The sequence below is a fragment of the Dendropsophus ebraccatus genome, chromosome 8 (assembly GCF_027789765.1).
Source record: "Dendropsophus ebraccatus isolate aDenEbr1 chromosome 8, aDenEbr1.pat, whole genome shotgun sequence".
In the NCBI taxonomy this organism is placed as follows: domain Eukaryota; kingdom Metazoa; phylum Chordata; class Amphibia; order Anura; family Hylidae; genus Dendropsophus; species Dendropsophus ebraccatus.
In genome coordinates, this window is record NC_091461.1 from 6,482,347 (window position 1) to 6,499,525 (window position 17,179).

Consider the following 17,179-nt stretch of genomic DNA (forward strand, 5'->3'; position numbering starts at 1 on the left):
ATTCTATGTAATGGAAGACGATTTACAGTATATACAAGATGAGACACAGATAAGTTATTAGATGTCACCTGCAGTCCTATGTAACACCACAGATAACACAGTGATATCTCTGAGTACAGATAATGTAGTAGATGTCACCTGCAGTCCTATGTAACAGCACGGATAACACAGTGATATCTCTGAGTACAGATAATGTAGTAGATGTCACCTGCAGTCCCATGTAACAGCACAGATAAAACAGTGATATATCTGAGTATAGATCATGTAGTTGTCACCTGCAGTCCCATGTAACAGCACAGATAACACAGTGATATCTCTGAGTACAGATAATGTAGTAGCTGTCACCTGCAGTCCTATGTAACACCACAGATAACACAGTGATATCCCTCTGAGTACAGATAATGTAGTAGATGTCACCTGCAGTCCTATGTAACAGCACAGATAACACAGTGATATCTCTGAGTACAGATAATGTAGTAGATGTCACCTGCAGTCCTATGTAACAGCACAGATAACACAGTGATATCTCTCTGAGAACAGATAATGTAGTAGATGTAACTGGCAGTCCTATGTAACACCACAGATAACACAGTGACATCTCTGAGTACAGATAATGTAGTAGCTGTCACCTGCAGTCCTATGTAACACCACAGATAACACAGTGATATCTCTGAGTACAGATAATGTAGTAGATGTCACCTGCAGTCCTATGTAACAGCACGGATAACACAGTGATATCTCTGAGTACAGATAATGTAGTAGATGTCACCTGCAGTCCCATGTAACAGCACAGATAAAACAGTGATATATCTGAGTATAGATCATGTAGTTGTCACCTGCAGTCCCATGTAACAGCACAGATAACACAGTGATATCTCTGAGTACAGATAATGTAGTAGCTGTCACCTGCAGTCCTATGTAACACCACAGATAACACAGTGATATCCCTCTGAGTACAGATAATGTAGTAGATGTCACCTGCAGTCCTATGTAACAGCACAGATAACACAGTGATATCTCTCTGAGAACAGATAATGTAGTAGATGTAACTGGCAGTCCTATGTAACACCACAGATAACACAGTGACATCTCTGAGTACAGATAATGTAGTAGCTGTCACCTGCAGTCCTATGTAACACCACAGATAACACAGTGATATCTCTGAGTACAGATAATGTAGTAGATGTCACCTGCAGTCCTATGTAACAGCACAGATAACACAGTGATATCTCTGAGTACAGATAATGTAGTAGCTGTCACCTGCAGTCCTATGTAACACCACAGATAACACAGTGATATCTCTGAGTACAGATAATGTAGTAGGTGTCACCTGCAGTCCTATGTAACACCACAGATAACACAGTGATATCTCTGAGTACAGATAATGTAGTAGATGTCACCTGCAGTCCTATGTAACAGCACAGATAACACAGTGATATCTCTGAGTACAGATAATGTAGTAGCTGTCACCTGCAGTCCTATGTAACACCACAGATAACACAGTGATATCTCTGAGTACAGATAATGTAGTAGATGTCACCTGCAGTCCTATGTAACAGCACAGATAACACAGTGATATCTCTGAGTACAGATAATGTAGTAGGTGTCACCTGCAGTCCTATGTAACACCACAGATAACACAGTGATATCTCTGAGTACAGATAATGTAGTAGATGTCACCTGCAGTCCTATGTAACACACAGATAACACAGTGATATCTGCATGGATACAGATAGCAGTAGTTATTTTCTTGAATCCTATGACATAAGCCTTTTTACACCGGCTGATTATTGGCAGCGAGGTTGCTAGAAATGTTCATTTGCCCAATAATCTTCCGGTGTAAGTGTGTCAGCGATCAGCCGAGGGGCAGGAAAACAATGCTTGTCGGGTGGCAGTATCTCTTGAGCAGCCCTATAAATCCTTGTTTATTAGCGGCACATCTCCCTGTACAAACAGGAGCTGTGCAGCTAATAATGATACATTTAAATGGCCGCATGAATGATACAGAGATTGTTTGTGTGGCCCGGCCGCTAGATTAGTTGTGCCATGTAAAGGCTGTGCCACCGAGTGCGACCTGTACAGTATAACACATTAGATGTCTATTAGTTGTGTTGAGTGACTGTCCCAGCTCTGCTACATCCGGGTATTATTACACAGGCAGCGGGGAGGAGCAGGGGCTGAGGACCTGGGGAACGCTATCCAACACGGTCGCACTGTCACAGAACGATCTCCTGTAGAGAGAGAACAGAGATGTGATGTACAAGCTGAGAAGCCGTCTGATAACTGATAAAGCCGCCATAGAGGCGACATCCAGATACAACCTGCTTTACTGAACATTTAAGTCCTCAGAATAGATCCAACTAGTGCTGATAATTCTGCTATATACAGCCACATAACAGCGCCACATAAACCAAGATAACACTGTCATATAGCGTCCACATAATCCCAAAATAATGCCGCCACATACAGCTCACATAATACTACCATATAGTGTTTATTTATTACTGTCACTCACAACCTTCATAGTACTGCCTTATACTAGATATAATGAGGTAATCCTGCCACATACAGCCCATATAATACAACTGTATAGTACTGAGATAATGCTGTCACATACAGCCCATATAATACTACCATAGAGTGCTGAGATAATATTGTCATATACAGCCCACATAATACTACCTTATAGTGGTGAGATAATACTGTCACATACAGCCCATATAATACAACTGTATAGTACTGAGATAATACTGCCGCATACAGCCCATATACTACCATAGAGTGCTGAGGTAATACTGCCACATACAGCCCATATAATACAACTGTATAGTACTGAGATAATACTGCCACATACAGCCCATATAATACTACCATAGAGTGCTGAGGTAATACTGCCAAATACAGCCCACATAATACTACCTTATAGTGGTGAGATAATACTGTCACATACAGCCCATATAATACAACTGTATAGTACTGAGATAATACTGTCACATACAGCCCATATAATACAACTGAATAGTACTGAGATAATAATGCCACATACAGCCCATATAATACTACCATAGAGTGCTGAGATAATACTGTCACATACAGCCCATATAATACAACTGTATAGTACTGACGTAATATTGCCACATACAGCCCATATAATACAACTGTATAGTACTGAGGTAATACTGCCACATACAGCCCATATAATACTACCATAGAGTGCTGAGATAATACTGCCACATACAGCCCATATAACACTACCATATAGTACTGAGATGATGCTGTCACATACAGCCCATATAACACTACCATATAGTGCTGAGATAATACTGTCATATACAGCCCATATAACACTACCATATAGTGCTGAGATAATACTGTCACATAAAGTCCACATATTACTGCCATATCGTATGCAGTTAATACTATCATCTGGTTCCCACACAGTGCTGCTGTCCATTACCCCATCATACACAGCAGGGGTGTTAGTTTGCTCCTCATTCACCCCCACAATGTGTGTACCCCCCACACTTACACTGTGCTGTCCTTCCCGAACTGTACGCTCATGGAGGAGGCGCCCAGCCTGGAGCTAAAAATATTGGGTTTATCGCTGCGCCAGACGAATGTCGCCCTAGAGATGGATCCGAGGTTGACCTCAGCGTCTATGAAAGCCGTGTACGTTGTATCCGGTCTAATGTGACCCCTGTGGAGGGAAATAGAAGGAGAGGGGTCAATATATGACTAGAGATGAGACAGAACCCTGCCCCCTCACCCCCACCCCCGCACTATAATACAGTGTAAACAGTATAGGGGCCCTAATAGAGGGGCCTTAGGGGTAAGCACCACCACCCAGCGCACCCCCCGAGGGTGCTTAGGTTATCTAGACAGCGCCAAATTATTATTATATGGGTCTGCAGGTGGGTGGGGGACTAACACTAAATGGAGACTGCAGGGGGGCTGATCAAATGGGGACTGGGGGAACTGATACCATATGGGGCTGCAGAGGGGGGGATATTAAATGAGGGTTGCTGATACTAAATAGAGGCTTCAAGGGGGATGACACCATGTAAGGGATACACTGGGGAGCCTGATACTATATAGGGGCTGCACAGGAGGTCAATACTATTTGGGGGCTGTATAGAGGGGTCTATATTGGGATGCACAAAGATGCCTGGTACTATATGGGGACTGGACAAAGCGGCCCACTCTATAAGGACCTTACTACTATATAGGGGCACAAAGAATACCTAACTATTATGTGGGGGCACAGGTGACCTAACTACTGTAAGTGCTGGAGAAAGCAGCCGAAATAGTTTCTCTGGCAGATTCTAGAGACAGTATTCACGGCCAAGAGAAAACTTCAACAGGGTCGGGGCTGGAGGGAGGGAAAAAAGAAAAGGGAATGATGATCAAAGAAGATGCCCCCTGTGAGTCACTGGATGTTACTGGAGGTTTGTAGTGATAGGGGTCATGGGGTCATGGCAAATTCCGCACAGGGGTTATCTATGCTAGGTCGGCCCTGCCTAATAGATATGGGTCAGAGATTTGGAGCATTACCCCTCATGTTACATATCTATACATACAAAACATTATCAGAGGACGGGGGCCCTGGTGGGTCAGTTCAGTTACTTATAGAGCATGACCACCACACTCTGCTCATCCCAGGATGACCACACTGGTCACAACGATTATGTACCTGTATACAGTGTAGTCGGGGATGTTTCCATTAGACCCCTGTACAGACACAGCAATGTTTCCCAGAAGCGTGGCGGTCCCGGCAGTGCGGACGGTCACCTTGTATCTCCAGCCTAAGAGACAGGAACCAATCAGTCATTGGTAGGTAAAAAATACAAGACCCCAACCCGCAGCTCCCCGCGGGGGAATGAGTAGCAAGCGAGCGCTGATCTGACAGGTTGGCGCTCGCTTGCTCCTCCCAATCGGCCCGTGTAACACTTGTTGATGGCAGGAAATGCAGCAGGTGGGAAATGTTAAAAATTTAACAGTAAAATTACAGATTTTGAGCAAAAATGGCAAAATGACTTACGGGAAAAGCTCAATATGTCTCCTGTGTTGAGGAAAAATATCTGGGTGTTGGGGGTGATTCCTCGGTATTGATCAGCGTAGTGTCCCATCCTTGGGCAGCCGCCATTGGGGCACGGGAATCCTTCACCCTGAGGAAAATGAGACATTTACTGTATACAAGAGGTAACCCACCATCATTATATCATCTGTAGTAATCCGGCTCCACCACCCGCTGTGTGTGCGCTCAGGAACCGGTGACACCCAGTAGGAGCTCGGTGTTATACCTGCTGTGTGTGCGCTCAGGAACCAGTGACACCCAGTAGGCGCTCGGTGTTATATCCGCTGTGTGTGCGCACAGGATGCTGGGACAGGTGACACAAGTAGGTGCTCGGTGTTATATCCGCTGTGTGTGCGCACAGGATGCTGGGACAGGTGACAATCAGTAAGCACTTGGTGTTATGTCCGCTGTGTGTGCACTCAGGATGCTGGGACAGGTGACACTCATTAGGCGCTCAGTGTTATATCCGCTGTGTGTGCGCTCAGGGACTAGTGACACTCAGTAGGCGCTCGGTGTTATATCTGCTGTGTGTGCGCTCAGGGACTAGTGACACTCAGTAGGCGCTCGGTGTTATATCCGCTGTGTGTGCGCACAGGATGCTGGGACAGGTGACACTCAGTAAGCACTTGGTGTTATGTCCGCTGTGTGTGCACTCAGGATGCTGGGACAGGTGACACTCAGTAAGCACTCGGTGTTATATCCGCTGTGTGTGCACTCAGGATGCTGGGACAGGTGACACTCAGTAGGCGCTCGGTGTTATATCTGCTGTGTGTGCGCTCAGGGACTAGTGACACTCAGTAGGCGCTTGGTGTTATATCTGCTGTGTGTGCGCTCAGGGACTAGTGACACTCAGTAGGGTCTCGGTGTTATATCCGCTGTGTGTGCACTCAGGATGCTGGGACAGGTGACACTCAGTAGGCGCTCGGTGTTATATCTGCTGGGGGGGCGGGGGTCTGATGATATACAGAACATTTCTCTAACTTACTGCTGTAAAGGCCTCATAGGAAGAACTTGGGAATCCAATGAAGCCATCGGGGGTGAGGATGCTCTCGGTGTAATACATGTAGCTCCGCAAGTGATTACAGGCGGCTAATTCATTAATTGCTAAAAATACAAACAGTAATATTATATAAAAGTAAAAAATAAATAAACATGTACTGCAGATGTCCTCCATGTAGGAAACTCCAAGCCATCCCACATCCTTCATGTCCAACGTCCTCCATGGGATCCCGCGTCCGTTATATCATCCCACATCCTCCATATAACATACACCCTTCATGTCATCCAATCTGATGTCCATGTCCCTCCTCGTCCTCCATATAACATCCACCCTTCATGTCATCCCATCTGATGTCCATGTCCCTCCTCATCCTCCATATAACATCCACCCTTCATGTCATCCCATCTGATGTCCATGTCCCTCCTCATCCTCCATATAACATACACCCTTCATGTCATCCCATCTGATGTCCACGTCCCCCCCTCCTCATCCTCCATATAACATACACCCTTCATGTCATCCAATCTGATGTCCATGTCCCTCCTCATCCTCCATATAACATCCACCCTTCATGTCATCCCATCTGATGTCCATGTCCCTCCTCATCCTCCATATAACATCCACCCTTCATGTCATCCCATCTGATGTCCATGTCCCTCCTCATCCTCCATATAACATACACCCTCCATGTCATCCCATGTGATGTCCACGTCCCTCCTCATCCTCCATATAACATACACCCTTCATGTCATCCAATCTGATGTCCATGTCCCTCCCTCCTCATCCTCCATATAACATACACCCTTCATGTCATCCTATCTGATGTCCACATCCCTCCTCATCCTCCATATAACATACACCCTTCATGTCATCCCGTCTGATGTCCACGTCCTCCCCTCCTCATCCTCCATATAACATACACCCTTCATGTCATCCCATCTGATGTCCATGTCCCTCCTCATCCTCCATATAACATCCACCCTTCATGTCATCCCATCTGATGTCCATGTCCTTCCTCATCCTCCATATAACATCCACCCTTCATGTCATCCCATCTGATGTCCTCCGTGTTAACCCCCATCCTCATCCTCCATATAACATACACCCTTCATGTCATCCCATCTGATGTCCACGTCCCCCCCTCCTCATCCTCCATATAACATACACCCTCCATGTCATCCCATCTGATGTCCATGTCCCTCCTCATCCTCCATATAACATACACCCTTCATGTCATCCCATCTGATGTCCATGTCCCCCCTCATCCTCCATATAACATACACCCTTCATGTCATCCCATCTGATGTCCACATCCCTCCTCATCCTCCATATAACATACACCCTTCATGTCATCCCGTCTGATGTCCATGTCCCTCCTCATCCTCCATATAACATACACCCTTCATGTCATCCCATGTGATGTCCATGTCCCCCCTCATCCTCCATATAACATACACCCTTCATGTCATCCCATCTGATGTCCACGTCCCCTCCTCATCCTCCATATAACATACACCCTTCATGTCATCCCGTCTGATGTCCTCTGTGTTAACCCCCATCCTCATCCTCCATATAACATACACCCTCCATGTCATCCCATCTGATGTCCACGTCCCCCCCTCCTCATCCCCCATATAACATACACCCTCCATGTCATCCCATCTGATGTCCACGTCCCCCCTCCTCGTCCTCCATATAACATCCACCCTTCATGTCATCCCATCTGATGTCCACATCCCTCCTCATCCTCCATATAACATACACCCTTCATGTCATCCCATCTGATGTCCATGTCCCTCCTCATCCTCCATATAACATACACCCTTCATGTCATCCCATGTGATGTCCATGTCCCCCCTCCTCATCCTCCATATAACATACACCCTTCATGTCATCCCGTCTGATGTCCACGTCCCCCCTCCTCATCCTCCATATAACATCCACCCTTCATGTCATCCCATCTGATGTCCTCCGTGTTATCCCCCATCCTCCATGTTTGCCACCTCCTCTGTATCATGTTTCATCCCCTACAGACAATACAGTGAGGATTTCTATAATTACTTGGTGTGATGTCATCAGGATTCATATAATCGATGACTTCATTCTTCTTACACCCCGGCATCCTTTTTCCTCCATTTGGAAAGAAATCCAGATGACCGACCGTCTGGCTCATCCCGTATCCTCCGGTACCTGAGTACAATGAACATTATAATTGTGAATGAAAAGCTGGACTCACTCTCTACACCGGTGCTCTGCTCTCCAGAGACCCCGATCAATTAGTGTGTGTGGGTAGAAGAATATTTCCTATACAGATCCGGAGTTACATCTTATATTATACCCCAGAGCTGCACTCACTATTCTGCTGGTGAGGTCACTGTGTACATACATTACATTACTTATCCTGTACTAATCCTGAGTTACATCCTGTATTATACCCCAGAGCTGCGCTCACTATTCTGCTGGTGGGGTCACTGTGTACATGCATTACATTACTGATCCTGTACTAATCCGGAGTTACATCCTGTATTATACCCCAGAGCTGCACTCACTATTCTGCTGGTGGGGTCACTGTGTACATACATTACATTACTTATCCTGTACTAATCCTGAGTTACATCCTGTATTATACCCCAGAGCTGCACTCACTATTCTGCTGGTGGGGTCACTGTGTACATTCATTATATTACTGATGCTGAGCTACATCCTGTATTATACCCCAGAGCTGCACTCACTATTCTGCTGCTGGGGTCACTATGTTGTCCTCTTACCTAGTTTATGTATAGTTGATCTGGTATCGGTGTGAATGGCATCAACAAGAAGAGCATCGGAGGGATCTAGTCTGACCTGGTGAGGGGTGTGCTGGAAGTACGGCTCCGCGGGGTCCAGTCCTGTGTGAAGGATCAGGATAGACATTAGTAGATTAATATGATCCTCATGACGACCGTTCCTTCACGGTATCTGTCTTTCTATGGATCTAAGGGGAGATTTATCAAACCTTGTGCAGTTACCATAGCAACCAATCAGATTCCAGCTCTCATGTATAATAAGGCCTCTGAAAAGTGGAAGCAACAATCTGATTGGCTGGTATAGTATCCGCCCCTCTGCATAAGGTTTGATAAATCTCCCCTCATGGAGTCCGCCAAGAACCTGTGACTTGTTTGGCCACACCCACCAGTTATCCTTCCGATTCCCGGTTGTCGTTTCCCAGCCTCGCCAGCAGCGTGCGCCCCCAGACTGTGCCCGATGAGGTGAACATTAGACGGAGGGTAGTTATATATTTTCTATAATACAAAATATCAATCAGAAAGAGAATCCGGTAAATCCATCAGATTATATGTGGCGTCAGCCAGGGGTCTTACCTTAAGAGTGTTAACAAAATAGGCGACTTCTGCCCCCACCACACGGATGTTATTGGCCGCCTGGGTGTAAAGAGTCCGCGAGCCGCCGCTCCAGTCAACACAGATACAATTGACGTCCTCCACCTGTAACATGGCCTGGAAATAGCAGAGAACATGGTGAGACGTGAGAGAAATGTGGCCCTATATGTGGTTTTGGGGTCCCCTGTAATGTGGCCCTATATGTGGTTGTTGGGTCCCTGTAATGTGGCCCTATATGTGGCTGTGGGGTCCCCTGTAATGTGGCCCTATATGTGGCTGTTGGGTCCCCTGTAATGTGGCCCTATATGTGGCTGTGGGGTCCCCTGTAATGTGGCCCTATATGTGGCTGTGGGGTCCCCTGTAATGTGGCCCTATATGTGGCTCTGGGGTCCCCTGTAATGTGGCCCTATATGTGGTTGTTGGGTCCCTGTAATGTGGCCCTATATGTGGCTGTGGGGTCCCCTGTAATGGGGCCCTATATGTGGTTGTTGGGTCCCTGTAATGTGGCCCTATATGTGGCTGTGGGGTCCCCTGTAATGGGGCCCTATATGTGGTTGTTGGGTCCCTGTAATGTGGCCCTATATGTGGCTGTGGGATTCCCTGTAATGTGGCCCTATATGTGGCTGTGGGGTCCCCTGTAATGTGGCCCTATATGTGGCTGTGGGGTCCCCTGTAATGTGGCCCTATATGTGGCTGTGGGATTCCCTGTAATGTGGCCCTATATGTGGCTGTGGGGTCCCCTGTAATGGGGCCCTATATTTGGCTCTGGGTTCCCCTGTAATGTGGCCCTATATGTGGCTGTGGGATTCCCTGTAATGTGGCCCTATATGTGGCTGTGGGATTCCCTGTAATGTGGCCCTATATGTGGCTGTGGGGTCCCCTGTAATGGGGCCCTATATTTGGCTCTGGGTTCCCCTGTAATGTGTACTGAAGCTTGTGACGTGTCCGGCTCTATGTTTGGTCTTTGGCTCCAGAGTCCAGATGATATAGGAGGTTGTTGTCGCGGGGAGGACGGGACTTTGCTCAGAACCTTTATCACTTATTAGTCATTGTTTCTCGTTGATACTTGTTATCCCGCTTAACCTATTCCCACCCATTTTCTCTTTTTCTTCCTTGCATTGTAAGAGCCATAACAGTTTTTGCGAAACAAATAAAAAATGTGGAGTTCAAGTTTTATGGGAATAAAGCTTCAATGAGATGTGTTGTGGGCATGCTCTATGGTCTGAGCACCAGTCATTGTGCAGGGAGGGGGAGGAGGGGAACTTTCCCTACCCCCTATTCTATGGGAAAATGTGATCTGCGTGTAGATGACCATGCAGAGGGAGGGGAGGTGATGAGTTTTGTCCTACACCTATTGTCAATGGTGGATTATTTTCTGAGTGAACCTCGAGCACACTTTTGGTTCATCTGCACCCGAACGTTCGGCATTTGATTATCAGTTGCTGAAGAAGTTGGATGCTGCCCTAGGAAGTTCTGGAAAGCCACACGATTGTGCTTGGAGGAACCTGAGCATGTTCGAGGATCACTCATCTTTACTGTCTCTACTAATGAATGATTGCAGTGGGGACCATTAAGGGGAGATCCTCCAAACACATTACCAGTCCTTACATGGGTAGAGTTCCAAAGGTTTTTTGGTCAGAGTCTGAGTGTTTAGTCTGTGACTAATTAGGTGAACCAGGTGGGAGAAGTCTGTGCGTCCTCCCACCTGGTCCCAACACGTAACCAAGATGGCCTCGCAATGTAAGGCTATGGGGCCTGAGTGTGGAGAGGATCGTTCTTCTAATCAGTCACCATCTGAACACTCAGGCCCAAACCGATAAAAGCTTTTCACGTCTCTGTAATGTGTCAAACATTATTTTTAGTGATAGGTAAGCTTTAAAACTCATAATTCCCCGGTCTTGCACCCACCTGGCACATGCCCACCATCCAGCTCTTCTGCCCATCGTCTAAAAATCCATGGATAATGATGTGAGTTTTCCGATTTGGTCGAAAATTAGATTTAGAGATTGAATGGGTATTCTTGGCGCTGAGTTCCTGCAAGGAGACAATGGAGACAAAGTCAACATCAAATGTTTAAGAAACATAAAATTCCTCTTAAAAGTCATAAAATACTCAATCTGCCCACTATTAGGAAGTCTAAGTCTCTGTTCAGACGGTGCAGAGATAAAAAGAAAAAAGGAACAGGTAAAGTTTTGGGTGGATTACACTGCAGCTTTAGGGCTTATTCTCACCCTCCATAATCCACAGAGGTTACGAAGCATGAAGCTACACGGTGGACTTGGACTAGGAGATATATTGCATTAGGTTATATCCACATGAGATGGGGGAATTTGTGTCCAGATTTTGGTTGGATTTCTATGGAGAATCTTCTGCAGTGTGCAGATTAGTTACAATATGAATAGAGTGAACTGACCTGATGGGAGTTCAGATTGTCCTTGGTGTAGAGCAGGAATCGGGTGTTAATCTTCTCCGGAGCCCAGGGTAAGCGGCTTAGTGGCCTCTGCATGGTCCCAGCCCATGGGTAATGGTTTGTGAAGCACCCCAGCCGGTCGTAGCACACCTCCGCTAATACAGGAAACATACATTAGCCACTTTATCATCTATCTATGTATCCATTGTATGACACTATGTACCATGGTGCTATGCCTCAATGGTGCTCAAATATTGGGTCACAAAATGGGTCACAAAATGTTAAATTCAGAAGTTTCAGGTCCATAGTACAGGATACTGAATACTGCTTAGGAACCATGCATGTGGTTTGCTCTGTGCACTATAAAGATGGTGGGATGGGATCCCAGTGCTGGGGAATACTAAAGAAAAGCTTCATCTGAGCGTGGATGAGATGAGCCAAATAACTATAGAAAGAGAAAGAAAACAGGAAGAACAAAGAAGCACTGAGACCCCAAAAAGACCTAATGGAGAAGGCCCATACACAGGTCAGGAGAAGACAGAGAAGAAGATGATGAAAATACAGAAGAAGCAAAATAAGTAGAAGATGGAGGAGAAAAAGAATGAGAAAAGGCAGATGAAGGAAAAGAGGAAAAAGAAAGCAGTAAAGTAGAAGAGCGTTTAGGAGAAGTGGAAAAAGCAGTAAAAAGATAGATGGTGGGAAAGGGAGAAGATTAAGAAGCTATACGAGGAGAATAAGAAGTGGAAGGTGAAGGAAAGGAGGAAAAGGAAGCAGAAAAAGCAAAGAAAATGGAGTAAAAGAAGAAAGACAAGTGGAAGAATGAGGAGGAGAGGAAGATCTACAAGAAGGAGAAATGAAAGGTAAAGGAGAAGAGAAAGATGGAGAAGAGGAGGATGAAACAGAAAAAAAGAATAATGGAAGAGGACATCAGAGAAGACTGAGGAGAATCCAGAAAAGTGTTATTATTATTTTCTTCTTCTTATGTATTAGATTAGTAGATGGAAAGGTCTATGTAAGAGGCCGACAACCAAGAGGCTACTGGAGCCCTGATATTGGGAGGGGGCTGTCAGTATTCTGCTGTGTATTATACATCTATAATATATAACCCCTTACCTGGAGTTATCATGGAGAGAACGCTGAGAAAGGGGATGGCGGCCATTATCTGCAAGGGAAGAGCCAACTATTAGACATGAGGATGACCACGACCAAAGGTAGAGAAGAAACACAACACTGCTGGACTCTGCTGTCAGTTACTATCTAATAACACATTACAGCCCAGTACCCTCAGTGAGGCCCCCCAGAGGAGGAGCTGGGCATTACAGGGTACTAACACTTCACCAACCATCTTTACTTTATTTCAGATGTTTCTAAAAGGAAATAATTTAATGCAAATAATTGTGATTTATAACGTCCTCCTGTCTTGTGTCTCCAGCTCCTACGCCGAGTTATGTGTTATGTGTGATTACAACTAAAACTCCCATCATCCTGCAGTCCTGCCTGTGATGTCTCTACGGTACAGGTGTCTGGTATATGAATATTGGCAATATTAATATTAAGTGCTAATAACATTGTACAACAATAAGATCTCCACCTAAGTTCTAGGGCATGATCGGCAAAGAAAGCACCAACAACTACATATAAATAGGCAAAAGACAATGGGACGGTGCAAGAAGGAAGAAGGAACGCACTAGGAATGAATCTTACAAGGATAGAACCCAACCCAGAACAGTGCACAAAGTGAGAAATAATCAGCAACCATAAAAACAACCTCAACTACAGCAGAGACACCAAACCAGGAATAGGAACCCAATAATATAACCATGAAGAGCCACAGTGCCACAGTACTCACCTCCGAACTCCTCCAGACCTTCTTTCTTCCTTCTCTCCTTCCAGTGATCTGGCAGAGACGTCACCTCCAGAGATCTCAGCCCCCTCAGAGCTTCCACACTCTCCAACCCAGAAGACCACCCTACTTATATAACACCTGACTATGTTATATGTTATTAGCTTTGGGATCCCACTGTGAACTTTCCCATTGTCCTTAATGAAAGGGACAAATGTGCAAAGTGATCAGGCCGCTGTCTCCTCCGATTGTTAACGCCCTGACTGCCCCTTATTTACACATGTTAATAGGTAACACCACAGGGAGATTTCCTCCAGCACCTGAATGGGGGGTCCTCATGTTTTCAGGAGCCATTGAAATGTAACTAACCTGATGGCCTCCGAATGATCAATGCAGCATTAACCATGTGAACAACAGAGCAGAAATCCCATTGAACACGAAGGGACATTGCTCTGTGCATATTTTACGGGGGGAATTTTAAGCAGAAAATGCATAAAATTAAGTGTGGATTCAACTTTAAATTCCTCGCCTATTTCTCAGTGTGAACATATCCTTAATCTGAAAGTTTAGGTTTCCATGATATGGAGACGTAATGAAATCATGATGCATGCAACACCCCCATTGGATCCAATGGGGTTCACTCCTATTATGTTCTCATTGCATCTCTGTATCATGGAGACCAGAACTTTTGGATTAACAGAGAATCTCTCGGCTGATCTGGAAGTGTCTTATCGTAACTTGTACACTCTTACCATAAACTCTGTGTTCTGGAGCTGGTTGGTCCCCTCAACCAATCACTGTATATGTCACCTCAAGTTTCTCTCCACCAATAGGGAATAACCCTTGAGTCTTTACATAGGTTGGAGAGGGCCATGTAGTAGTACAGTATACTCCAACCAGCTTCCAGGTTGGTGCCAGGATCTCCTGGATGCGCTCAGTATATGTCGTATGACACTGAGGTTGGATTCTCTGTGAGTACTGGTTTTCAATACTTCACACTGCAGCCCCCACAAAGCTGTAAAGACCCTCGTAAACAGAGCCCAAAACGTACAGACTGCATACAGCCACCAGCGCCAACACTCAACCTGTTAACTAGCGCCCCCACCGCCGGGAAATAAGACTCAGGAGACTCAGTTGTAACTTTGCTGGGTGGAGATCAGCCACAGCTTTTATTTTTCTCTTTAACTTTTCTTAACCAACGGGCACTATGTGCCGGACTCCCACCGTGTGCGTCCGTACAGCTAACCAACATGTAATTTTCCGCAGCTGTGACTTCGCTGTTGACAACCACGTCTGAAATACAAATCTCTCCAGTTATTTGCAACTAACCAACCACATATGTCAAACCACCAACCGACCCTCGGAAAACGGCTTGGATGCTCTTGTGGACTGAATGGGGAATCGGAAGCGCCTGCTTTAAGGTATGCTTAGGTGCCGCCCCTGCAATAACATCATTGGCTCTAAAGCCCGGGAATACTAGCCATTGGCCTGCCCCACAGGGCTGGGAGGATTCGGCCCACTATGACAGGGGAGGGGGGAGGATTTACTTTAACCCCTTCCCGGCGCCGGCTAATTTTAAAGGGAAAGGAAGGGAGGGGGAACAGTGCCGCATACAGTCAGCACCCACCTTCCATATTCCGTCAGGTGGGTTACAGGACAAGTAGCCGCCCCACTACACCTGTCACACGTCGTCTTCTAAGCCCCAGGGTCAGAGACTTCCTAAAGTCATAGGGTCACAGTTATCATAGACTGCACCTCTGCACCGAGCCGAAACGTGAAAAAAAAAACAAATGACATCCCGGGAAATGGAGAAATGTGAAATAAGCCGCGATAAAAAGAAAAGCGCACATTTATAAGAGTCCTCTAAATTCTCAATCAAAATGCATTCCTCAGAAGTCCTATCTCTTAAAGGGGAAGTAAGTGGCAGCCCTGCCTCCAAGCTAACCTCGCCTTGTGAACAGAGACTGTAAACTGTCACCTTTATTTCTGTCTATTATTATAAAGAACTTGCAAGTAAAGTTAAAGTTGTTGACTTTTTCTATGCTTCTTGGTGCTTAATGTCACCCGCCAACACCTGATAGGAAGGGGTTAATTGTTTTCATCGTTGGAGTTTTTGTTGGTACCCTTGTCCATGTCCATTGACAAGTGCCACAGTAGTACCGCACCACCTACTAGCTCCTGCACTACAACACCTTACAGACCCCTCAGTCACCACACATCCTGTGTATGATCTCTACCAGTCACTGTATATCATACTCCTATATACATCATTACACGAGACCCGTACAGCAGATACAGATGAGATCACAGACTATACAGATCCGCACCCAGAGATGCTCTGTAGTCAGTGCATCCATGTACTCAGCGTATTGTAAAGGGTTAATGGCAATGAGCTCTGACTATAACATTATAACTTATATGGCTCCTGGTCAGGACTCACCTTGTAGTGGACACCACCTGAGGACCGGCAAAGTGCTGCGATCTCGGGGGTAGTCGCCCTCATCTAGTCCTCACATGGGGAGGGGCGTCCTGTCTGGGCAGTTTCCCAATAATTAGGGTGTCATAAGTCAATCATTATAGAAGGGATTATTCTTCTTGTATCCGGTCAATGTTTACAAACTGGTAAATACTGGATACTGTACATTTTTCTACATAATCTCTAGTACTCTAGGACACTCTGTTGGATCATGTATACCCTTCCTCTAGGTGGCGCTGTGACGAGGGGAGACATCGATCTGCAATAAATTGTGGTATAAGGATATAGAAACAGCCGATGCAGCAGATTCAAGGCTGATGTTGTCTTCGGGCTCCGGGTCTCCCAGAAGGGTCTCTACTAGAGATGGAGTGTGAAAAATAAACTTTGTATGTACTGTATGGTAAATTTCCCCAGTCACACACTCTCCAGGTCCAGGTGTGGAGGTTGTAAACCATGGGTATGGGCAACATTTTGGTCCTCCCAGACCTTCATCCAGCCCAAGTGAGATGTATGCAGATCGCCAGCTCTGGGGGAGACGTATTGCAAGTGTTTAGACTAAATTGTTGCTATCTATTGGCTTGCACTGAATTTGGTTGTCGCAGTGCAGAAGGACTATTCTATGTAAATGGACTGTTAGCAGATGGGTTATAGTAAATGTATTGAACAGAGGATTTAAAGATTCAGTTTTGGATACTAGATAAGTTAGGAAGAATATATGTTTTCGGTTCAGTTTAGATCTCTGCATGATGGGGTGTAGCAGAGTCTCTGGAAGACACATGGGGTTCAAAAAGTAGAGAAACTAGGACGAGATCTGCCATGGTGATTGTGTGAACTCTTACCCAACCATAGGCCCTAAGGAACATTATGTCCCCACTATCAGTAATGCGCTATGGCATTGTGCATGGTGAATTGTGGGAATCAGTGTCAGATTCCAAAGGTAAAAGAGTTTTTGTTCCAAAGGGAAAGATTGTCTCCTCAGGGCGCCTTGGACCCCCTGGT

General features: G+C 45.7%; 1 protein-coding gene across 1 annotated transcript; it reads right to left on the minus strand.

Annotated features, from left to right (window-relative positions):
• Window positions 1-1,522: 1,522 nt before the first annotated feature.
• On the minus strand, window positions 1,523-16,196 carry LOC138799948 (pancreatic lipase-related protein 2-like). Its single transcript, XM_069981752.1, has 13 exons — window positions 16,145-16,196; window positions 12,975-13,023; window positions 11,865-12,016; window positions 11,360-11,485; window positions 9,434-9,568; window positions 9,247-9,355; window positions 8,843-8,962; window positions 8,136-8,264; window positions 6,060-6,178; window positions 5,039-5,165; window positions 4,691-4,802; window positions 3,530-3,697; window positions 1,523-2,231 (listed from the first exon to the last, which is right to left on the minus strand). Exons 2-13 carry the CDS (start codon window positions 13,018-13,020, stop codon window positions 2,150-2,152), a joined length of 1,425 nt encoding a protein of 474 aa, XP_069837853.1. The 5' UTR covers window positions 13,021-13,023; window positions 16,145-16,196; the 3' UTR covers window positions 1,523-2,149.
• Between the last annotated feature and the right edge of the window lie 983 nt (window positions 16,197-17,179).

Coding starts and splice junctions, on each gene's coding strand:
- LOC138799948 (XM_069981752.1), bottom strand. CDS start 13,020: ATGGCCGCCATCCCCTTTCTCAGCGTTCTCTCCATGATAACTCCAG. Junction 6,179..8,135: donor TCCTGATGACATCACACCAA/GTAATTATAGAA, acceptor TTGTATTTTTAG/CAATTAATGAATTAGCCGCC. Junction 4,803..5,038: donor AGACATATTGAGCTTTTCCC/GTAAGTCATTTT, acceptor CCTGTCTCTTAG/GCTGGAGATACAAGGTGACC.